The sequence below is a fragment of the Psammomys obesus genome, unplaced genomic scaffold, assembly GCF_907164565.1.
Source record: "Psammomys obesus unplaced genomic scaffold, mPsaObe1.curated_primary_1811, whole genome shotgun sequence".
In the NCBI taxonomy this organism is placed as follows: Eukaryota; Metazoa; Chordata; class Mammalia; order Rodentia; family Muridae; genus Psammomys; species Psammomys obesus.
Genome location: NW_026585504.1, coordinates 5625706 through 5651279, shown reverse-complemented (window position 1 = coordinate 5651279; position 25574 = coordinate 5625706). Strand labels below are relative to the sequence as shown.

The 25574-nt window shown below is 40.2% G+C and overlaps 1 protein-coding gene across 1 annotated transcript in view; it reads left to right on the top strand.

Moving 5' to 3' along the window:
• Positions 1-25574, top strand: part of Atrn (attractin) — a 134945-nt gene that overhangs the window by 80698 nt on the left and 28673 nt on the right. Inside the window, exons 19-24 of the mRNA XM_055610688.1 lie at positions 1834-1971; positions 5725-5818; positions 6509-6561; positions 10582-10676; positions 14002-14080; positions 15725-15882. Coding sequence (XP_055466663.1) covers positions 1834-1971; positions 5725-5818; positions 6509-6561; positions 10582-10676; positions 14002-14080; positions 15725-15882 — 617 coding nt within the window. The remainder of the gene's footprint in view (positions 1-1833; positions 1972-5724; positions 5819-6508; positions 6562-10581; positions 10677-14001; positions 14081-15724; positions 15883-25574) is intronic.

Sequence of the window (25574 nt, the reverse complement as noted above, 5' to 3'; positions counted from 1 at the left end):
TTTCTTTCTTTCTTTCTTTCTTTCTTTCTTTCTTTCTTTCTTTCTTTTGGAATATGGGTTGTAAAGTATTTCTTTATAACATTCTGTATTTCTTTGGTGTCTGTTTCCCTGTTTGTTTTTGATTCTGTTAATTTCTTTCTTGTGGTTAGTTGGGCCAAAAATCTCTTGGTCTTTTTATCTCCTTAAAGAACCAGCTGTTAGATTCATTAATTTTTTATATTGTTTTCTTTGTTCCTATTTCACTGATTTCTTCTTTGATTTTTATTATTTCTTGCCATCTACTAGGCTTGGGTTGGGTTTAGTTATTATTGTTCCAGAAGTTTCAGTTTCATCATTACGTCACTTCTTTGGGTTCTTTTGGATTTCTTAGTGAGGCACTTGGGACTATTAATTTTTTTCTTAGAACTGCTTTTAATGTGTCCCAGGGAATTTGTTGTGTTGTGTTTTCATTTTAATTTAGTTCCAGGAATATTTTTATTTTTCTTTGACCCATTTATTATTCAGTAATGAATTGTTTAGTCTCCATGAGTGATACACTTAATAGATGTTTATTGTTGATTTTTAAGTTTTTTTGTTATTTGTTTGTTTGTTTTTGAGACAGGATTTCTGTGTGTGGCTCGGGATGTCCTGGAACTCTCCCAATAGCCCAGGCTAACCTCGAACTCACAGAGATCCACCTTGCCTCTGCTGCCCAAGTGCTGGGATAAAGGTGTGTGTTAATACTGCCTGGCTGATTTTTATGACATATGGACAGGTAGGGTGCATAGATTCCCTGTGTGTGTTATGATTTGCTTTGTGTCCCAGGATGTGCTTCTGTGTGCTGCAGAGGAGAATGTATATTCTTTGACATTTAGGTGGAATAGTCTGTAGATATCTGTCAGATCCATTTTATAAAAGAAATCATTTCATTCTTAGGTTTCCCTGCTTATTTTTTTTTTTTCCAGATGATATACCTATTGGAGACGGTAGGGTGTTAAAATCACTCACTATTACTGAATTTAAAAAAAGAAGAAGAAGAAAAGTTAATCTTTAAAAATTCTCAAAGGAATAATACCAACATGAACCATGTTTTCTGGGTAGTGGGATTGTGTTAGATTTTTTTTTCCTCCTCATCTCTGTATTATTCAAATACCAGTTTATTTGCAAGCATGAGTTTTTACAATGAATAACAACAAAAATTATTTTTATATTGCTGTGGACTTTCACCTTGCTTCGACAATATATTTTGGGTTTTTTAAGACTAATTTGGTTTTGATATTTTTATTTTCTCATATTAGTTTTTAGTGAACCTTGATTTCTTTTATTTATATCTTTTAGACGGGCCTCAAACTTGCTATGTAGCAAAGGGTGGCTTTGAATTCCACACCCAGCTCTTTTCCTCTCTTTATTTTTATTTACTGGAAAAAAAAAAGGGGGGGTTTTAGGTGGGAGCTGGGTGGTGATGTCCCACACCTTTAATCTAAGCACTTGGGAGGCAGAAGCAGGCAGTTCTCTGAATTTGAGGCCAGCCTATTTAACAGAGTGAGTTCCAGGACAGCCAGGATACACATAGAAACCCTGTCTTGAAAAACAAAAACAAACACTTTTTTTTTGTTAAGGTGGGAATCTCACTATATTACCCAGACTGGCCTGAAACTTCTGGGCTTAAGCAAGATCGGTCCACAGGATCAGAGATGCTACACTTCCTGCCACAGAGGGTCCTAGTCATTGGAATATAGGCACAGAAAGCTGTGCTTTACTAGTTCTGATGATTTAACACTTAGAGTATCTGTGAGGTTTACTCACTCCTCCCTCCTGTGGGAGAAACAGAACTTAAGATTCTTTGCCTTTCAGCTTGCCAGTGCAATGGACACAGCAGGTGTGTTAACCAGAGCATCTGTGAGAAGTGTGAGAACCTGACCACAGGCAAGCACTGCGAGACCTGCATATCTGGCTTCTATGGAGACCCAACCAATGGAGGCAAATGTCAGCGTAAGTCACATTGGTCAAGTTTGTCAGTCACAAGTCAGGTGGAGCAGTACAGCACTTGCTTTTGACTTAAATATCTTAAAGGGAAAAGGTCTCTTGGTTTGGGATACCTCCCTTCTTAATTAGGTTACATTGTTCAGCTGAGGGGCTGTAGAGATGGCTCAGTGGTTAAGAGTACTAACTGCTCTTCCAGGACACAGGTTCAGTTCCCAGGACCCACATGGCAGCTCACAACTCTCTGTAACTCCTGGTGATCCAACACCCTCATATAGACATACATGCAGACAAAACACTAATGTACATTAAATAAAAATTTAAAATCAGTTCAACTGAGGGGAGAGAAAAAAATGCTAAACTTGTGGGTTTGGAAGCAGCTAGCTAAAGCAACAAACCAACAGAGAAAGAGTTAGGCTTTTATTTACATTCAGCAGAAGTATAAACAAGGAGCTAAAATCAGAGAAGGTACTAACTGTCTTTGTTTCATTTACCCCCATGGAAGCACATCAGCTCAAGTCAAACAGAACAGTGTTGGGATGGGTGGTCATCTCACTGTGGAGGGTGCCAGGAGAGCAGCATTGTGGGGTGAGAGAGGAAAAAGCTGGGGAGAGGAAGTTCTGGGCATTCTGAGTCAGAATGAAGACAGTATCTTCAGTTTCCTTCCTCCATAAAGAAGTAGCACAGAGGCGTCTAAAAAAAGTCTTCTGCTGGAAGCCTCAGAATTGAGGTACATTTGAAAAACTGTGACAGCCAGGGGAACTCTCTTCTGAACTGTACTTCCCCCAGAAACTGCAGCACCTGGCTGTGCCCAAGTCTGCAGTGGTGGGTGTTTGTGTTGGGGGTGGGGGTGGTGACACCTGACCTCAGGACCCCGGTCTTTGTGATGGCTTGGGTTTGGTTTTATTTGTTTTTAGACAGGCTCTGAGGGAGTTGAAGGTGAGTTTGCACTCCTTGTCCTCCTGCCTGCAGCTCCCAAGTGTCCAGCCTCGCAGGCTGTTCTTAAGATATGAAGTTTCCCTATTCAAGTCTGAAATCTGAAAGCCATAGGCTACTACGTTAGAACATAAGTTAATGTGTTTTTAAGTAGTCACATGTATGAACTCTTTTTATTTGCTCTGGTATACAATTGAAAATATTATCAATGCTGTAGTTGAAAGACCCTGTAAACTTTAATTAAGAAAGTTCTCAGGCTGAGAAAAATCTCACAAAGGGAGTCAGGAGGCTCACAACTTTAAGATTGTCTTTAGCTATGTAATGGCTTCAGAGCCAGCCCAGGCTACATGAAACCATGTCTCAAAGAGGTGTGGGGTGAATACCCACTATGAGCCTCCGACCTTTGCATACACAAACATGTATGCACATGCCTCTGAATGTCCCCTCAGGAAAAAAAAAAAAAAAAAAGACATCTTTATCAGATCCCACCTCTGGATTCTTTACTGTGGCCCTTCAAAACCGATTCCAAGCCAGCCAGGAGTGAGAAGGTATTCTGGCTGGGTATCTCTACCCTCTCTAGGGTGTGGTTCTGGAGATTAAGACAGAGCAGTGCTTGATATGTCAGCAGCTCATCAACATGTGATCATTACCTGTGTGCTGTCATTTCCCACTCCTAAGTAACATTCCTGCTCAGGCTATAAGGTGTTCAGTACCATGTCTTAAAAAATGTGCCACGGAGGGCACAGCTGCTTGTCTTTGTGGGCCCTCAGATCACATCAGTTAAAGCTAGGTCTTTGACTTTGATATCGAAAACCATGGGCTAGGTAGTGTAGAACAGGTATTTAAGGCTAGAGAGATGGCTTAACTGTTAGAACATTTGTCTAGCATGCATATAGCCCAGGGTTCAATCCCTACCATTGTATAAGCCTACTATGTGTCATACCCTGTAATCACTTGGAAAGTGGAGACACAGGTATCAACCAAACAAACAAAAAACCAAACCATTTTAATGTACAAGGGTTGAGAGAAAGAAAAGCACTTAGAAAGAAAGACCTGTGGAGTATGTGTATAGGCTTCGCTACAATAGGCATATATAGGATTTTGATGGCCTTTAAGTCTGTTACCCTCAAAGAGGAACTGAGAAACCCAAGCGTGATCACAGTGGTTTCTGAGGGACACCTGGCAGGATTATAGGAGGTAAGAAAAGCTTGCTGATCACGGGGTACAGGGAGGTAGGACATCGTTAAGGCAAAGTTAACTGTCTTGTTTGAGATTCTTAGGTGATGTCTGGGAAGGGAAGAAGGCCCTACCCAGCATCATTTACGCTCAGGCCTTAAGTCTTAGTCATGGCTACTTGAGCATAAAATACTCATCTATGAAAAGAATACCATCTCTGTGTCATCAGTCTTCACAGCAAATATTAATTGTCCTGGAATCCTGCTTCTCAGTAAGTGGGAGTCTCGCAAGGCTAGGGTCAGGGGTTCTTTGCCTTTTCTATGTCCCTGTAATTTCCCCTAGCTTTCCATCTTGCTCAAACCTATTAGGTAATTATAAAAACACTAAATATTACTGAATAATAAATGTATTATGACTTTGTAGTGACTGCCACTCAAGAACTGGATGTTTTTATCTCCCAAATCAAGTAGCCTTCTGAAAGTCTTGCGGTGAAATGTAGACTAGTTGGGAGCCATATCTAGTAGGTGCTGGTCTTAACAACCAGCCTGCTTGTGTCTTCAGGTGACCATCCTTTGTCCTCAGTTGCCTCTAGAAAAATCCCGTTTTCCTCTCTAGTTTCTGCAGGGTCCTTGTATAGTTGTCTGGAACCTTGCTGTGCTTTTCAGAGTCCTGGTTCATAATAGAAAACGTTGTTGTTGTTGTTGTTTAACATACTATTGGTAAGAATATATATTGAATCTTGACATGCATTTTTAAATTAAAATAAAAAATTTTTTAAATGGTGCTTTGACCTTGATGTATTGCATGCCTACTACTTCAGATGCCATACATATACCCTTTAATCCTCACATTTGTCCTGTGAGGTGGATAGCATTACTGTCCACACCATTTAGACAAGGAAACAGGTCTCAAGTTAAGTTTCATTCTCAGAGTTACATGGAAGACAGTGGACTCAAATGCAAGCGAACTGACAAGACTGATTTTTATTAATGCAGTGCACCAAAACCATACTTAGAGAAAGAGTTTCCAACTGCTGCATTCATTCTGATAATCTCTGCACTGAAAGGTTTCTTTCAGTGATTTTATTTTTCTCCAGCCTTATAGTTTTCATTATTCCCAGAAAAACAAATCTCAACAGTAAAAGAGAAGGTAAAACAAGGGTGGCCAGTACTGCAGGGCCTCTGAAGTTTTACCTTGATTAGGGAACGCCATCAGTTCTGAACCCTCATGAATGTGGTTCAAAATGTGACCACATAGAGAAGATCCCCAAGACGAGGCAGAGGGAAGTCACCACCCACATCATCTCCACAGGACAAGGACCTGTCACATGGCATACTAGAAACGCTCTTAAATATTTATTGAACAAAGAAACATTATACTGAAAGTCTGCCACAAAGATAGAAATAGTGATTTCTCCAGATGGTGGCAGAAAATAGCTTTTTCTTTCCCCCTATCTTGAATGGTAGTCCCTTTAATGTCATCTTTATATTATTAGAAATAAATTATTAGCTGAAAAATAATGAAACTTACTCAGTGATTCCTCTTACTTTAGTCTGTCTTTCCTCCAAACCCATTTCAGGCTAAATGATTTTGTCTATGGTACTAATCCATCAAGCTGCTTGTGACCTGTGTTCCATTCCTTCTCCCCAGCATGCAAGTGCAACGGGCATGCATCACTGTGCAACACCAACACCGGCAAGTGCTTCTGTACCACCAAGGGTGTCAAGGGAGAAGAGTGCCAGCTGTGAGTACCACACTCTGTCCAGTGAGGGCCATGGGCCTGAAGCTGCCTGAACCCTGAGAGCCACCTGTTTGCCTGTGCTGTGTTGCCCTAGATTCCCAGGGTCTTTGAGTGGATTAATTTGCAAGTTTGCCTCTTTTGCTTTAGCTAGGTTGTCTCAGTTCATTGCTCTGATAAAATACCACAACCAAGGCAAAAGGAAGTATTTAATTTGGCTAGTGGTTGCAGAGCATTAGAGACTACATTGAGTTCCAGGCCAACTAAGGCTACATAGGAAAACTGTCTAAAAAAGAAAAAATAAATAAAAAAAAAGAGTAAGATTAGTTTGTATAAGAAGAACAGGATAGAAATGAGAAACAAATGCTGAAAAATTATTTTAGCTACACTTTTAGAAGAATATTCAATCCACATAAAAAAGAAAATGTGATTTTTCTTTATAAGTAGTATCTAGCATTATTACATATATGTCCTTGGGTAAGTAAATATTTGTTTATCCATTCTTTTTATACTGTTGCTGATGTAAACTGCTGAACAATTAGCAGATAAAATCATGAAAGTAGATTAGTCTGTCTGACCTGAATAATGATACAGTTTGTGTAAGAGGATCTGCTTGGGTTGAAAATAAATATAAATTCTGTGCTTTAAATATCAATAGAAAATAATTCTTTTTTTTTTTTTTTTTTTTTTCCGTAGATGTGAGGTAGAAAATCGATACCAGGGAAACCCTCTCAAAGGAACATGTTATTGTAAGTTTTCTAATTCTTGTTTCTAGAAAAAGAGTAGTTGAGCAAAACTACATCTCTTTTTTTTAACATGGTCTGAGAATGGTAAATGCTTGAGGGATATTTCAGGTGCTCATAGGTGTGACCCTGACTTGGTGAACACTATTTTAATTGTGGTCATAGTTTCTGCTATTTGGTCCATAGCAGTTAGCAGGGATATGCTTTCCTGGATCTCCTCATTTCAGTTCCCTCGAAAGCTTACCTCATTAGCCATTGCCTAGTGTAGTTTACCATGTCACATTTCAAGAGAGAAAACGGTGAAAGAATTTCTAAAATACAGGTGACATTTCACCATTCTCTCTGGAGCTGATTTGTGTTTAAAACATCGTTAGGAACACATAAATAAAACATCACTTTTTACCTTGGAGTAAAAAGTGAACCTGGGAAGGTAACCAGGTTTATGATAAATATTTTTTCCTATGAGAATCTATATTGTAGGTTCTGTATTCTAGAACAAGAGAAAAAGAAAGTAATCTCTGACATAGGCAGTATAATGCATATATAAATTGTAGAAGAAAGTGGGGGTGGTCTTGACCTTAGGAAGGAAAAGTACCTTTCTATAGCCTGGGCAAGTCATAAGTTGAGACCTCCTACATCGGCTTCCAAGTAGTTGGGACTACCAGGCCTATAGAATTCTTTGCTGTGATTCTAAAACTCATTTATCAAAGAAGATGTTACTGTGTACTTTATCAAAATTTAAAACTTTCATTTTTAAAAACTGGTTCTGCAAATACAGCTCAGTAGTATAGTGCTTGCCTTGAGAGGTCCTGTGTTCAGTCCCCAGGCAGGGTGTAGGGGCCCATGCTCATAATCCCAGCACCTGAGATGCTGAGGCAGGAGGATAATGTGTTTGAGGCCTATCTAGGCTACATAGTGTGAAACCTTTCTCAAATAATATTTACGCTTTTTTCCCTTAAAGTTTTTTTTCTTGTTATTCTATGCATGTGGATGTTTTGTGGTGTGTGTCTGTGTCTGTGCATGCCTATTGCCCTTGAAGGCCAGAGAGGGTGTCAGATTCCCTGTATCTGGAGTTACCAACGGTTGTGAGCTGCCATATGGGTACTGGTAATGAACCTGAGTCCTCAGAAAGAGCAGCCAGTGCTCTTAACTGCTGAGCCCTCTCTGCTATCCCACATTTCTGTTCCACCACCCCTTTAAATTTAAGACAAAGGTCTCACTGAGTAGCTTCAGCTGGTCTAGAACCCAATTTGTAGAATGGCTGACCTTGAACTCACAATAATCTGCCTGCCTCTGCCTCCTGAGTATTGGGATTAAAGTTGTATGCCATCACACCTGCCCATACAATTTCTATATTTGATAAAGATCTTTTCTTTTTTAAATTTATTTTTATTTATTACAATTTATTCACTTTGTATCCCAGCTGTAGTCCCTTCCCTCGTCTCCTCCAATCCCGCCTGCCCTCTTTCATTGATAGGGATCTTAAGACGAGGATATAGAGAAAACATAACTTACCATGTCACATTTCAAGATAGAAAACATACTTAAAACTGAGTAAGAAGACAATTACACTTAAAAGAAAAATTTGTAATAGCCAGAATCTGGAAACAACCCAGATGTCCCTCAGTTGAGGAGTGGATACAGAAATTGTGGTACATTTACACAATGGAATACTACTCAGCAATTAAATACAAAGAAGTCATGAAATTTGCAGGCAAATGGTGGAAAAGATCATCTTGAATGAGGTAACCCAGAAGCAGAAAGACGTACATGGTATATACTCACTTATAAGTGGGTATTAGGCATATAATATAGGATAATCATACTAAAATCTGTACACCTAAGAAAGCAAATTAAGGGGGAGGACCCTGGGTAAGATTCTCAAACTTCATTCAGAAAAGCAAATGAGATGGACATCGGAAGAGGGAGAAAACAGGGAACAGGACAGGAGCCTACCACAGAGCGCCTCTGCAAGACTCTACCCTGCAGGATATCGAGGCAGATGTTGAGACTCATAGTCAAACTTTGGGCAGAGTGCAGGGAATGTTAGGAAAGAAGGGGGAGATAGAAAGACCAGGAGGGGACAGGAGCTCCACATGGAGAGTAACAGAACCAAAAAATCTGGACACAGGGGTCTTTTCTGAGACTGATACTCCAACCAAGGACCATGCATGGAGATAACTTAGAACCTCTGCACAGAAGTAGCCCATGGCAGCTCAGTGTTCAAGAGAGTTCCCCAATAATAGGAAATCAGTGGCTGGCTCTTTGATCACCTCCACCTGAGGGGAAAGCAGCCTTACCAGTCCACAGAGGAAGACAAAGAAGCCAGTCCTGATGAGACCTGATAAACTAGGGTCAGATGGAAGGGGAGGAGGACCTCACCTATCATTAGACTGGGGGAGGGGCATAGGAGAAGAAGAGGGAGGGAGGGTGCTCTTGGGAGGAGATGGGGGAGGGGCTACAGCTGGGATACAAAGTGAATAAACTGTAATTAATAAAAATTAAAAAAAATAAACACATCAAAAATATGCTACATTATTGTATTGTGATTGGTGTGTTATATATTTAAAAGCACATAGTGAGATACAGGCCTCAGTTGACTAATCAGAAGCTAACACTGGGCTGGGGAGGTAGCTCAGTTGGTAAAGAACCTGAGTTTGATACCTAGGACCCATGCAGAGAGCCAGGTGTGTGTGTGTGCAGGGGTGGGGGTGGGGGGCTCACGGGCACAGTCCAGGCTAAGGAGTCACTGTCTCAGACAACAAGGTGGGTGGCACCTGATGACTGGCACCCCAGGGTGACCTCTGGCCAGCACACATTCCTATCCACAAAAAACTAGTTGCATGGCATAGTAGAAGACAGATATAATCTGGTTTTGCATGAAATCTGTTGTAATAAGCTTTCTTCTTCAATTAACCACACGGGGGGGAAAAAAACTGACCTCACCAGACAGAAAAAGGAGAGTGTTTAAAGCCAATTCAGATAATTATTGATAGTACCCCTAGTACCATAGTGGCTGGAGAAATAGGTCAGTTCTTAAAGATTAAAATCTATAAGCAGAAAATAGATTGAAAAATTCAAATCTGGCACATTGAAGTCTGTCGTTTCAGCAAGAATCTTGAGAAACTAGGACCTTCATATAGTTTATGAGAATGTTAAATGTTATAGTCACTTTGGAAAATCATTTAGTATGTTGTTTAAATAGTTGTTGTTTTGGGGTTTTTTGTTTGTTTATGTGTGTGTGTTTGTTTGCTTTGGTGTTTTGAGATAGGATTTCTCTTTGTAACAGTCTTGGCTCGCCTGGAACTCACAGAGATCCACCTGCCTCTGCCTCCCAAATGCTGGGATTAAAGGTGTGTGCCAACACATTTGGCTTCTCTTTTGTCCATTTTTAAGCCAGGTTTTTATTGTTGTTTTGTGCAGCAGACTTTAAGGTTGAATCAGTTTGCTCAGTAAGCACTCTTTGAAGCTGCATCACAGTGGCATATAACTGTTTTCTTCTTTCCTGTATTAAAATAATAATATTCTTTGTCCCAGGCTTTGCATCAACCCTTTTCCCAAGAAATCCTATTTTCTATTATATCATTAGTTGATACTTTTATATCCTTAAGCAAAAAATAGCCTGTATAGTTACTCAATATTTGTAGATAAGTTAGATTTGAGCCAAAATCTCAGTCAGGGTCTTGGTAAGGAAGGTTTGCCAGATATTTCAAAGGATACTGCAAAGATTTGGTTTCTTTTGGAAAATCTATGAGAATTGGCCATTAGTGGCACAAGCTTATAACTTGGGAAGCTGAGGGAGGGTCAGGAATTGAAGACCAGCCTAAGCAACATGAGACCCAGTCTTAAAAATCTTGAGGATAGATAGGTAAGTTAGTATCTGTTCATAGCTGTTGAATTTCTGAGAAAAACAAATTGTGCCACCAGAGACCTGTTTTATTTTGTATCAGTTCTTATTTTTTTAAATTCTTACTGTGTGTGGTGTGATGTTCCTGCATCATTTTTATGTATTCTTTCTTTCCGTAGATACCCTTCTCATTGACTATCAGTTCACTTTTAGCCTGTCCCAGGAAGACGACCGCTATTACACAGCCATCAACTTTGTGGCTACTCCTGATGAAGTAAGCGTTTTGTTGTTGGTGGTGGTGTTTTATTTTATTTTATTTAAGCTGTCTTGTTTGTGTTGAATTTTGTATGGGTCCTTTTCTTCGTCATCCTGGACAGAAGTACTACATAGAAGCAGAGCAGTATCAAAAAGTATTTTTTTTCATTTACTTGTTGACAGTTTTATATGTGTATATAATGCTTTGATGATATTCAAAACCTCTATTACCCTCCTTTATCTCCCTCATACTTAGTCTGTCTTCTCTCCAACAAGTCACCTTCCTTCCCTCGAGTGTGTGTGTGTGTATGTGTGTGTGTGTGTGTGTTTTAATTAGTTTACTGCTGACTGCAAGAGCATGGGTGGGAGGTTACTTACCAGAGCATGGATACCTCATCAGTAACTGTACCACTGAAGACAATGACTGCCTCTCCTCACGCAATCTTAAACTGCTAGTAGTTCCTCAGGGAACAAGGTAATATTTAGAATCTACATTTTATCTTCTTTCCCCTTAGAAGGCAAAGAGTACTGAATGTTTTTAAGTAGTAGAATAATATTCATGGTGTGTTTACTGTTAAATTAGGAATGTGTTTCTAATTATAAAATTTTAAAAAGCAGACTAGAAGACATTATTGAGTGAACAGTTTAAGATTTATTTTTATGTTATTTGTGTTATGAATGTTTTACCCACTCATATACCTGTGCATCATGTGTGTGCAGTGTGTGTAGAGGCCAGAAATAGGTATCAGATCTCCTGGAACTGGAGTCACAGACCACTGTGAGCCATTGTATGGGTGCTGGGGACCAACCAGGGTCCTCTGCAAGAGTAATAAGTACTCCTAACTACTTGGCCATTTCTTGAGCCCGCAAGAGTGAACAGCTCTTTAAGTAAATGTAAGTGATCTTGAATTAAAGTACTCTATTAAAAGAATCTGGAGCAGTACCTTAACTTTTTTAAATTATTTTTTTATGTTTATGGATGTTTTGCCTACATGTATGTGTGCCTGGTGCCCTATAAAGGCAGGAAATGAGCATTGGATCCTCTAGAACTGAAGTTAGAGATGGTTATGGGCAGCTATGTGAGTCCTGGGAATTGGACCCTAGTTCTCTGTGAGAGCAGCAAGTGCTTTTAACCATTAGCCCCTTTCTTTGGCACTTAGGTGCATCATTTGAATGGCTGTGTGAGTTATGTGTGAGGAGGTATATGTGTGCATACATATGTGTGCCCATTCCTGTGCTAGTAGAGGTCAGAAGTCAACCTTAGGCATCACTCTGTTGCTTTCCACCTTACTTTTTGGAAGCAAGGTCGGGTAGACCCCTTGGATCTTCCTGCCTTTTCCTCGGCAGTGGACCACACTGCACACTGGCTTTTTACATGGGTACTTCGGATCCAAACTCAGGTCCCCATGCTGTGCATCTCTTGAGCACCTTGACTGTATTCTTTTTAAGATCCTAGGGTGAGCTTATAGCAAAGTACCACAAGTGGAATTTGACTATCTTAGTCTTAAGAAAAATAAAAAAGGCTCAGTCTTCCAGGCTGTAATTAATAGTGTTTGTTTTATTTTTTAAAATAAACAAATAGCCAGTCATGGTAACTATATGTGTTGTACCAGCACTTCTGAGATGGAGGGCAGCTCCAGGCCAGCTTCAGCTACATAGTAAGGGGAGAGCAACCTGGCCTATCAGAGTCTGTCAAAACAAATCAACACTGCAGAATGTAATGCTTGTCAACAGGTAGCTGCTGATCTTGCGAGTGTTTGGATATTTCTTCATTCCCCTATTTTGTTGTGTTTTATGACAGATCTCTTACTAGATTTGTCCAAATATGTTGTGTATCTTTTACAAAATGACAAGGATTTTAGTCCTTCTTATGGAAAGACATAGTTGTTAGCTGTCAGCAGGCACTTGTTAATATAAATAAGTAAGCAGAGATCTGCCCTTGCAAAAAAGACAAGGTTTTCTTGAATGCAGTTTCTGCTTTGTGAAAGAAATATCTCATTTGGAAATCACATTTTGAAAATATTTTCATTGTGGTTTCGTGGTATAACTATCAAACAACATTTTTTTTCAAACAACAGTTAAAAAAGAAATCTTAACTTTCTAACCTGTTCTAAATACTTTTTTAAAATGAACATTTCCAGTATGGTTGGGCCAATTTGTAAAATATAAGAATACAGCATATAAGGCTAGAGAGATGACTCACTGGTTAGGAGCATTAGATACACTTGCAGAGGACCCAGGTACCATTCCCAGCACCCTCATGATAGCTTTCAACCTTCCGTATCTCTTGTTCCGGACATCTCATGCCCTTCTCTGACTTTCTCCATCACTAGGCATGCACAAGGTACACATATATACATACAGGCAATAACAGCAATACAAATAAAATAATTTTTTTCCAAAAAATAATATAGTATCTGATTACCTTGCAAAGATAATTATTTGGTCCTGTCTTAATTACTTTTCTATTGGTGGAACAGAACACCATGATTAAGGCAGCTTTTAAAAGAGAGCATTTAATTTGGTGCTTACAATCCCAGGGGGTTAGATTCCATGAGCATCACAGCAGGGAACATGGCAGTAGGCAGGCATGGTGCTGGTGTAGTAGCTGAGAGCTCACATCTGACCCTCAAGTAGAAGACAGAGAAAGAAAGCTAACTGGGAGAGGCTTGGGCTTTTCAAACCTCAAAGCCTACCTCTAGTGACAAGGCCACACCTCCTCATCCTTCCCAAACAGGTCTGTCAACTGGGGACCAAGCATTTAAATATGAGTCTGTGGAGGTCATTTTCATTCAAAGCATCACAGGCCCCAAGAAAGATTTGTTAGTGAAATTTCAGTGAAAACTAAAAACAGCATTAGAATTTACCTAGCACAGTGACTTCTGTCCAGCTCCATGGAGCCTCAGAGATAAAACCTCATCAAAACCAAGAATCAAAATGAAACTGGCTCTTTGAATTGCTTCGTACTCAAACATATTTCTCTTATAATAATTTTAGTGAGAGAAAGATTTTCTTTGTTTTATATTAATATTTTAATTATGTATTTAATTAATAGTTATTTCTGACAGAGGGCAGGTGAGGATCTTTTTTTATTCAGCTGACATCTGATAAAGCACTGGATTCTACACTTCTCTGGAAGGCAAATTAAATGTTATCTTCAGTTTATTGCTTGTGTTGAGGAAAACTGACAAGAAATGTCACCTCTTTGCATAAACATGCATATCTCTTGACATGTAAAGTAGTCTGTAATTAAGGTGTTTGAGAATAGTAAGACCTGATTGTTGCTATATCTTAAAATCTGAAAGGTATTAACTATTTTCTAATTATATGCATTTCTTCATCAGCAAAACAGGGATTTGGACATGTTCATCAATGCCTCTAAAAACTTCAACCTCAACATCACCTGGGCTACCAGCTTCTCAGGTAAAGACACACCTAAAGAAATGATGGATTGGCAAATGTTGTGTAGGAGTTGGGGAGCAGGGCTCTGAAGATAGATAAATGAACTCAGCATTCACCTTTACCACCTAGCAGCCATGGCATCTTGAGCAAGCATGTAAAACTCCTCTCTAGACCTTGAGATTACTCGGGATGAGTAATCACAGTGCTTGCCTCCAACACTGTTGGTTCAGGTTTGTTGGGTGGTCGCCCTGCTTTGCTACCCCCCCTTATGCTCTTTCTCTGCCACCTTGTACCACTATGGTCATCTCTGTGTCTGTGTCTGTGCTTCACAGGTGAAAAATTAAAATCACTCATAGCTTTAAGAAATGAAAGCTCGTTAAATGAAGAGTGGTTTTAATATGTAGAGGTGGACTCACACCAACTCCTAACAGCACAGCATTTCCCTCTGGCTCACCTGACAGTGACTCACTAAAATTCTGATGGCCCTGGTGCAGCAGTTAGGATCAATAGCTTCTCCATAACTTGACAACTCTGTAGCTGGACCTAGGTTTTAAATTACCTGGACTGTGGAGTTGAAGAAGTTGCCTAAGCTTTGTTTTCTTGTTAAGTTGTTTAAGTTTGTTTGTTTTGTCTTATAAGTGTTTGCCTCTGCCTGTATGTATGCAAGTATACATGTATGTGCAGTGCTTGAGAAGGCCAGAAAAGGGCATCAGGTCCCCACCCCCAACTGGAGTTGAGACAACTGTGAGCAATTACATTGGTGCTGGTAATTGAACCCAGGTCCCAGAAGACCAACCAGTGCTTTTAACTGCTGAGCCATCTTGCTCTAGACCCAAGTTACCTAAACTTTCTGATCCAGTTTCCTTCTGTATAAAATGATGCAGTTAAAATACCTTACTATGTACAAGGGTATGCAACCCTTTTATATTGCAATGTGACATCTACAAATACTCTGGGCCACATTTATAACTATGCCTGAATTGTAGAGTATTACAAGGAATAAATAAAATAAAGGAAGTACTTATTGTAGAGCTTGAAGTTTAACTCATGCATAAAGAAATGCTTTTTTTTTTTTCTTGAGTCTGTACATGCTCATGTTCTTGGCCAATGGAGTATATAAGATATGGTAGGACCATTTGGAAACTGAGTTACACTAGTTAGGACCTGAATGCAGTGGTTGCTGGTAGCAGAAGGAAGGACTGAGTGGTTGCTTGAGCACCTTCTTCTCTGTTGAGACTTGAAGACATTTCTGCTTAGAAAGTAAGTGATGGGTGAATAGGTGTCCCTGGTACAGGGGCCTTGAACATTGTCACAGCTGACAGTATGAAGAAGAAATACAAAGGACTTGAGGTGTTACGTTCAGAGTGAATGCCAGTGCCTGTTTTCTGTGTGTGGAGGTTTTGCTTACATGTATGTCCGTGCATCACTTGTGTACCTGGTACTCATGAAACGAATTACTGAATGATTTCTTGGAACTTAAGTTTTTCTCATCTATAAACAAGAATAGGGAGCTGTTGTATGGGTTAGAGACGGTGCTCATAAGACCATTCCTTTGACATTGTAAGTGGTCAATAAACTCTTATCCTTATTACTAATAAGGGAAGATTCTTTCTATCATGCCCCTGATCCAAAAAGTCTTTATTTTCTTTCTTTGCTTCCTTCTAGCGGGAACCCAGGCTGGAGAAGAGATGCCTGTTGTTTCCAAAACCAACATTAAGGAGTACAAAGATAGCTTCTCTAATGAGAAATTTGATTTTCGCAACCATCCAAACATTACTTTCTTTGTTTATGTCAGTAATTTTACTTGGCCCATCAAAATTCAGGTAAGAACGGCTTTTTACCCTCATTCTTGTAGAGATGAAGACATCTCTTTAGTGAAGACTAAATTCACTCACTCAGAATCCATGGTGACTGGAAGACACAGTGTTGCCTTGCCTTGGCAGGCTCTTTGGCATAAGACTGTGAGCAGCACATGAGCATTGTTGTTGGGGCTGGGGAGGTGCTTAGTGAGTGGAGAGCCTGGGGCCAAAGTGTGGGCGCCTGGATTGCATCCTCAGCACTCTCATAAAAAGTGGGACATGCAGTGCATGTCTGTCACTCCAGCCCTGGGAGGCAGGAGACAGGAAGATCCTGGGGACTGGCCAGGCAGTCCAGGATGAATCTGGGAGCTTTAGAGTCAGTAAGAGACCCTGTCCCATAAAATAAGGTAGAGATTAATTGAGGAAGACACCAATGACTTCTGGCCTCTGTGTGCTTGTACACATATGTATACCTTCATGCATGTGCGCACACTCAGAGAAAATATTCTGAGTGTCACATCACTTGTGAAGAAAGTTTCAGAGCAGTTTTAAAAACAAGTTGAAAGCTATGCAAGGTGATGCACTTCTGAAATCCCAAGACATGGACAGCCAACATAGGAGGATCACCCTGAGTGTGAGAACATAGCAAGACCTTGCCTTAAAAAAATTAAAAAAAGAATCAAATTAATTAACATGTAGTTATGTATTTATTCTTTGAGTACTTGCTATGTTAAAGCCTTTAGAAATATACAGTTTTAATTATGGAATTGAGTATAAATGAAACAAGTACATGTAACCAATAAAGTACAAATACATGACATGAGATATCAAAGTGGTATCATAGTCACAATTCAAGTAGATAGAGGAGGCAGCAGTAGACAGTATGAGCAGCTGTGTGAAGACAAGCTTTGCAGTTGGACAGACAGGGGTTGGATACTTGGCTCCTGTGCAATTCATGGAGCCTCTGTTTATGTGACCTGAAGGATAGTCACAAGGATTAGTGTTGCCTGCTGTGACTTTTGGTGTCAACCTGCTCCTCAGGTCCAAGGAGACGACTGTCTCTATCCAAGACCCATGGCCCGTTTGGACTTGTTATAATCATGTTCTTTAAGTTCTTGCCTCAGTACTTCCTGTTCCTTATTTCATTTTGGCTGAATGTGCTGTCAAGGAAGTGTAGCTTCTGGGCAGGGTCTTTTGCATTTTCACCCAGTCAGCTTCAGAAGTCAGTACCGATCAACAGCATGGGTCTGGAACCTAGTTCTTGCAGGTATGTCTCCAGGGGACTTTGGATGAAGACAGGACTTACATTGTCTTTTCCATTGCTCCTTTTTCTGTCTAGATGATCCCAGGACTTTTCATCTTCACTGCTTCTCCCTCTGCTCTTGCAGTTTCCTTCCTCTGCCAGTCTTTTAAGCAAAGACTCTTTTTCTGTCTCTTTCTATCTGTTTGTCAGTGCACAGTATAGCTTTTTCCTTTACCATATCTGAAAACTGTCCTGTCACACACAACCCACTTGAGGCATTGTCTTGTGTTTCTCCCTTCCATTCTGTGTTTTCTGGTCAGCCATTTTGGGAATTCACTTCATTAAACACTGGGGTAGGCTACAGTTCTGGCCTTGATCTTCTTGCTTCAATCCACAGAGATTACTGGGTGACTCATCTCCTGGCATGTACTAGTGCTTCTCAGTGCTGTCTCCAGCCTGGCTTCCATGGAGATGTCACAGCAGTATTTGTGTTGCCTTGACATCTCTCCCTGGGTGTTCACAAAATCCCTGTGCTCCGTGCATAGCCATCTTTATTAACTTAGTCCTGACATCCTGTACTGCCCTCCCCAGTGACTATGAAGACTCTTCTTCCTGTTGCACAAGCCAGTCTATTGTATTCCTGCTATAATTTGGGCATTATGTATTATTTCCTCAGTTCATGCATAATTAGATTCAGTTTGCTAATACCTGTTTGATTTTGCATCTAGGAGAATGTCCAATAATTTTCTTTCCTTATTCTTGTTATGGTTTTGATATCAAGGCTAAATTAAACTAATCTTTGAAAATTTTTTATTACATTTTTTTTTTTGTGTGTGTGTGTATGCGTGTATGTGTGTGGGTGGGTGAGAGGAGAACTTTCAGGACTCAGTTTTTTCCTTCTGTGATAAGGTGACAGGGGATCAAACTCAGGTAGTCAGGCTTGGTAGCAAGTGCCTTAACTGACCTAAACTAATCTTTAGTAATTACAATCCTGGGATTAAAGGCTTGTGCCATAATATCCAGCTATTTTCATCCATTAAAAAGACAAATTACATGAATATCTGTACTTGATAAGTCATTTGTTTCTAGTATTTTCTTTATAGAGACTTTTAAAAAATCTTGCTGAATCAACTTTTTAGAATATTTTCTATTTTTTTTCTAAATGAATCATTTTGGCATTTTTTTCTTAGAGAATTATTTGCTTCTCTTAAATGTATTAATACAAACTTGTCCACACTTTCTTTGTACCTAATTATTGCAGCAACTGTTCTTGTATAAACCATTCTTACAAATCAATGTCCCCAGTAGCACCGTTCTTAATAGTATAAAGGTGGAAATAATCCAAGGACCAATCAACAAATGAGTAGAAAAAGAAAATGTGTATATGTACAGTGAAATACGATGCAATCTTTAAAAGAAGTGAAGGAGCTAAGACTAAAGCTGATATATGCCCTGACATGGGCTGGGGAGATAGCTCTGCAGGTAAAAATGCTCGACTCACAAGCTTGATGACCCACGTTGAGTCCCAGAACCTGTAAAGGCCCAGAGGTGAATGCAGTTGTGGCACCTTAAACCCAGCACTCTGCAACAAGTTAGAGTCAGGGGACCTGGCCAGAGTCTCAGGGGCAGTTAGCTCAGGTACTCAGTACAGCCACAAAACACAGTGAAAAGAGAGAGCTGCCTCCTGGAAGCACTGTTAGTGACAGGGTATAGTCACTAAAGGACAAATGCTGTTTTGATTCCACTTATGTGAAATATTTAGAATACACAAGTTCGTAGAGTGAGGATATAGATTGGAGATTGACAGATACTGGGGAGCAGAAAATAAAGTCACTGCCTCCAGATTATTAGAAAGTTTTTGTTTGTGGTGAGGGAAAAGGTTTGGAAGTAGATATTTGTGTTATACACAATTGTGAATATAATTACTGTTACTGAATTATACAATTTGAAAGTGGTATAAATGGAGGCGAGAGAGATAATTCAGCAATTAAAAGCACTTGTTTCTCTTGCAGAGGACCTGGTTTTTGTTCCCAGTGCCCACATGGTTCTCAGAACCATCTGTAACTCTAATTCCAGAAGATTCAAGATCTTCTGACCTTTGAACATGGTATACATACCTAAATGCAGGCAAAGCACTCACACATATAAAACAAAATAATTTTTTAAATGTTTTAAGTGATTAAAGGGAAACCAAGCACAGTGACGCTCGTGGTCCCACCTCCTTGCGAGCCTGAGGCATAAGAAGCTCTTAGGTCAGTAGTGTAGGGCCTCTCTGGGAAGCACAGTAAGATGACCCAAAAGCAAATAAGAAAGGTTAAAATGGTAACCTTTATATGTATTTTACCACAGTGTAAAATAAGTTCACATACACACACAGATGTTATAGGATTTAGATGAGAAAACAAAAATCATAGAACAGATGTCACAATTTTGAAAAGGACTAGAATGGGAGGGAGCACTGTAACCAGGGTTAAGGCTTCCTATTTCAGTGCAGTGACTAAGAAATTCCAGTGGAGGCTGGAATAGTAAGAAACGCCAAGACTGTAGCTTTAGAACCAGAAATAAAATCATACAAAGATGTCAGCTGCTTTTGGACAAGGATGCAAAGGCAATGCAATGAAGGAAGTGTGCCTTTGCAACAAATAGTACTATCACACATGACCAACTGTAGGTGAATAAACAAACTTCAGTCTCAACTTCCCAGGGTATACAAAATTTACCTTCGTATGGTTCTAGGTGTAAGATATAAGACTCGGGGCTATAGAGATGGCTCAGCTGTAAAGAGCACAGCTGCTTTTGCAGGGGACCTGGGTTTGACTCCCAGCACCCACGCAGGAGCTCACAATCATCTGTAACTCCAGTTCCAGGGAATCCAGTTCACTCTTATGCTCTCCAGAGGCACCAGACACACAGATGGTGCACAGATATACATACAGGCAAAACACCCACACACATACAAACATTAAAACATTATTAAAAAGAAACAAAACTTTAAAATTATTAGAAAAAAGTAGAGAAATCTAACCCCAAGGACAAAGCGAAAGGTTTTTAGACTTGATATCAAAAACATAATTCATGAAAAGAAAAATTAATAAATTGGTCGCTATCAGAACCATTTTTCTTTTTTAGGATTTATTTATTTAATGTTTGAATGTTTTCCTGTGTGTATGCAGGTGGATCTCTTGAGCTCAAGGCCATTCGGTTCCAGGCAAGTGAGACTACATAGTGAGACTTTGTCTTTTTAAAAAAAAAGGATGAAAAGGCAAGCTACATATCAGAATAAGATTATTTACAAGCGATATACTAGTATTTACTAGAATATAAGAACTCTCAAAACTTAACAATAAAGGCATTAATAAGTAGTCCAATTGGAAAATAGTCAAGTGACACAGAGAGAATTTGCATATGTTGATAACGCCATGAAAAGATCTGTGCTGATAATCACTGGAAAGGAGAAGAAGCCCCAGTGCGCCAGTGTGGCCGCTGGCCATGTAGGATGATTCAGCTACTCTGGAAGATAAGTTGACACTTTCTTACACAGCTAAATCCTGGCCATTTATTTGAGAGAAATTAAAACCAAGGATCACATAAATACATGATATACAAATGTGTATAGCATTTTACAGCTGATATACAAATGTTTATAGCATTTTATAGCAATATTTAGCAGCTTTATTTGTAATAGCCAAAATCTAGGTAAAACCCAAATATTCCTTAACAATTGAATGGCTAAATAAACTGTGGTTCATGTACTCTGATGAATGATTGGCAGCAGTGAAAAAAACGGACTGCAGAACATGGCCGCATGCTTGCAGTCCTAGCATTCAGAACATAAGGTGAAAAGAGATCACAAGTTTAAGGCCATCAGTGCTATGTAGTATGTTCGAAGCTTAGGTCCTTGAACTATAGAGGACCCTGTCTCAAAACACCGGAAAAAATAAATCAGACACAGGGAGTGGGAAATGGGAAGGGAATGGGAGAAGCTGTTGATCATACAGCTGGTAAATTGTAGAAATTTTGCAGATTGAAAAAAAATCTTAAAAGTTTACATACTTCGTGATTCCATTTATATAAAACATCTGAAAATGTCTTAGCATTACATATGACACTATAAACACACACATAAAATGAATCCATAAACTAAAGCTTCAAGTTTCTCTTGCAACTTCTGAATCTGACTTCTCTGTCCCTGATTTAGAGGTGTGTGTATGCTAACCCATGCAGAAGAAGGTTTACCCAGGGTACGTCTACCAGGGGTGGAGCCTGAAGAAGGTATACCCAGGGTATGCCAGGGGTAGACGCTGAGTGGGATAGATAGGATTCAGATCAGCAGGCCTTTAGATTATCTCTTAATCTAAAGGAGGTGGGACCCAGGCTCCAGTCAACACAATTAAACTCTCTCACCCTCCCTGCCCTTTTCCATTGGATATCATATACATCTGTCAGAGATTTAAAGCTTCATTTTGAGTTATGGGTATGTGTGGGTATGTGCACATGAGTGTGTGTGATTGGGGAGGCCAGAAACATCAAATCTTTTGGAGCTGCAGTCAACAGGCAGTTATGAACCACGGGACGTATGTGCTGCAGAAAAATGACAGTCCTCTGCAAGAGCAGTGTATGCTCTTCATGGCTGGCTGGACCATCTCTCCCCCCTATCAGGTTACTGTGTGAGGTGCTTGACTTGGTTTGTATTAAGCCACTTAACTGATTTGAGTTGAGGTTGTTTTCATGCTGATCTCATCACGGGCACAATGCAGTTGAGTGCCAAGCTTTGTTGCTCAGAGCTGGGAAACATATTCCAGACTGTTAGAATTTTGACTGCTGTTGCTGCTGTCTTCCCCCGTTGGAAAGAGGCCTCCTTGCAAGTGGCTTTGTGTAGAGTCATGGTATTGCCAGTGCTGAGTGCTAGTTTTTTCTTTCCACTGCTCTATTGCTGTGTTGCTCTATCCTCTGAAAGTCACTGACATGGTTTAGAGCTGGCCTTCTAGGGGGAGCTCTTGCCCACACTTACTTTAAAAAGTAATCATTTAACGGTGAAAATTGAAAGAGGTGTTCATTTCTCCCTGACATTTTGGTGTGCTTTATCTGGGCTGGATCAGTGACTTAGTAAAGATCCACTTGTGAGAGCTGCATTCAGGGTACTCGGAAAATAGATGACGTGCTTGCCATTGAGTTAGTCGAGCTTGCCTTGAAAAATACAGGTAAGTTCTCTTGAAAGTGTGCCTTTTTTGTGTGGTTCAAATAACTGCTCTATTTACAGTGTTTTGAAGGTGTATGCAAGGAAACCAGATATTCTCAGTTTCCGTTGCTAGGGCCTTATCAGCACACCCTGGCCATGTGCAGTGTGGAGGCTGAGCTGGCATTTGGTGTAGATGTATCATGTCAACAAGGGAAGCTTTTCGGTGTTTTCCTCTTAGCTTCCTATGTTCCTAAATACACACACCTCCACTTAGCAGCTGTACCAATGGTAAAAACAAACACATTTTGAATGCAATGAGTAGGAAAATATCTAAATGATGATTTCCATGCAAACAAAGCCTTCTTACCTTAGAGCATCATTTTTTTTTTTTTTAAACACAGCAACTGAGGGAATCTTAGTTCTTTACCTAGAAGTTCTTATCAACAATGGTGCCTTTTTTATCAACAATGGTGCCTTTAAAGTGATCATTCTAAATCCCATTTCCTTCAGTGACTCGGAATTTTTTTTCTGTAATTACGAGCAGATCAAAACTGATAGCTGCTGTAGGAATTGAAAGTATAAAAAAAAAAATCTTTGTAGATGCAATTAGAAACTACAACAACAAAACAAACAAACTCCTGGCCTGAAAAGGTTGTGTGTAGGAGGGTGATTGGCATTATGCGTCACACCTATTTTCTGGTCAGTTGTGGGTGAGGACTTTTCCCTCAGCTATGGCTTTCTAAAGGCTGCCTTCACTGTTCTCCCCCCGAAGCAGGGACTCAGATGACTTCTGCCATGCCCGCAGGTAGGAGGCAAGGTCTTGCTTGCTACTGCCTCTACAACAGAGGTTGTTATTCTAACATGGAACTAATATTAAAGCCTCCTCTAAGCTGGGTGTTTCATGCAAGAGACCAGTGTTCATAAGGGAAGGCAGTACAGAATTTACCTTGAAAACAGAGAACTCATTTGGAATTTAGAGTAATGTTTATAGGTGTTAAAAAAATTATTGTATCCAAGAGAGGATATGTGAAAATTACTCATTCAGATATGCTTATTGAAATATGATCACACATCGCACAGCTCACTGCATTTAAAGTATAAAGTTCATTGGTTTTTATTATACTCATAGAGTTCTGTAGCCATCCCCACAATAAATTTTAGAATTTTTCCTTCCCAAATGAAGCCCATTAGTAGTCATTCCCTGTACCTCCAACCCTTGTCAACTACCAAATATTTTACTTAACTGCCATTCATGGTTGGCTTCAATATTAATGTGTAGTCTGTTTCAATAGTGTATTAAAGTAGACTAGGCCATCGGAGTCATGCCGCCTTTTGTTTACCAGTTTATCTGCTGGTGGGTGCCTGGCTTCTTTTCAGTTGTTAGCTGTCACGAGTAGTCAGATATTTGTGCATTTATTTATTTACTCATTTATTTGCAGAGCTGGTGTTAAACCCAACTCTTGCTAGACATGTACAGTCTCTCATGAGCTACACCCTGACCCCAAGCTACACTGTTCTGTTTATTGCAAAGCAGTAATGCACATATATACCACCTAGTGTTTAATTACCTGTACCTCAGGAGTTTTAAGAATTGTAAAGCTATAATACACTAAAAACAAAAATTGTAGTGTCTGTTGTGGTTTATACCTACAATCTCAGCGCTTGAGGAGCCGAGACAGAAGGGTTTCCAGAAGCCTATGGTCCGTCCTGGGCTGCATATTGAGCTCAAGATCTACCTGGGCTACAGAGTAAGACCCTGGCTCAGAAATAAATTGGGCTTAAGAGATAGCCCAGTGGTGAAGAGCATGCACTACTCTTCCAGAGTCCAGTTCCCTACGGCCTGTAACTGAGATTCAGGGCTATGGCTTCCTTGGGCAGCCATACACACATGTACATACTTACATACCCATACACATGATTAAAAATAATTCAAAAATCTTTAAATAAAAATAAGAAAATAAACAATCTGGGTGTGGTGGTATACCCAGTAACCTAGCACTTGGGAAATGGGGCCTGGAAGATCAGGAATTCAAGGTCCAGTCTGGGCTGCAAGAGACCTACCTTGTCTTAGTTACTTTGCTACTGCTGTGAAGAGACACCATGACCAAGAAAAACTGTACAAGAAAGTATTGAGGTCTTGCTTATAGTTAGAGGGTGAGTCCATGACCCTCATGACAGAGAGCATGACAGCAAACAGGAAGGCAGGCATGGAGTTGGAGCAGTAGCTGGGAGTTTGTGTCTGATCCACAGCAATGGGCAGAGAGAAAGACTGAGCCTAGCTTGATAAAGGCTTTTGAAACCTCGAAGCCCAGCTTCAATGATATATCTTCTTCAACAAGGCCATACCTCCTAGTCCTTTCCCAAACACATCCACTGGCTGGGAAACAGACGTTTAAATATGTGAGCCTATGGGGTCCATTCTCATTCAAACAATACAAACCCTCTATCAAAAACAAAACAAATACTGAAGTGTTCTTAAACTTCTAATTAATTTTTTGTTTCACGATATGTACTTTGACCCTATACCCTCATTTGTCCTGTCTTATGCCCCACCTCCTCCTCAAATCCTAGTTCCTTTCATAGCTTTCTTTTTGTGCCCACTGCGTCTACCTAGGTGTTTGCATTGGTGTGGGGCCTGCTTACTGATACGCGTATTTATTTGGTGGGCAGGATTGCATGCTTGTAGAGACCAGGGAACAACGTATGGAAGTTGATTTTTCTTTACCATATGGGTTTTGGGGATTGAACTCGGGTCGTCAGCCTTGGTGGCCAAGTGCCTCTGCCCTCTGAGCCATCTCACCAGACCTAATTGGAGGTTATTTGCTTGAGCAAGGGCAGCCTACCAGTGGCCATGCCACTGAAGAATATGTTTTCCCCTTCCCTAGCCTTAACTGCCTCATGAGCCCTCCCCATCTGTGATGGAATCAGGCAACCACCACTGTTAGGAATTCATTCATGCAACAGCCATGCATGTCCAGAGACAGTATCTCACAGCACCTTCCCCATCCCTCAGTTCTTATTGTCTTTCTACCCATCGTCTGAAATGTTCCCTAACCTTGGGATTCAGAAGTCCATTTAGGGCTGAACACGCACTCAGCAGTCATTTGTTCTAAGTGCTTTGGCTAGTTATGAGTGTCTGCGTTAACTGCCACCTGCAGAGAGAGACATCTCTGGCCAAAAGAGGGGTGTGTGTGGTGTATGGGTGGTGTGTGTGCACTCGAGTGCACACACACCACCCACACACACAGCACACACCCCTCACTCGAGTGCACACACACCACCCACACACACAGC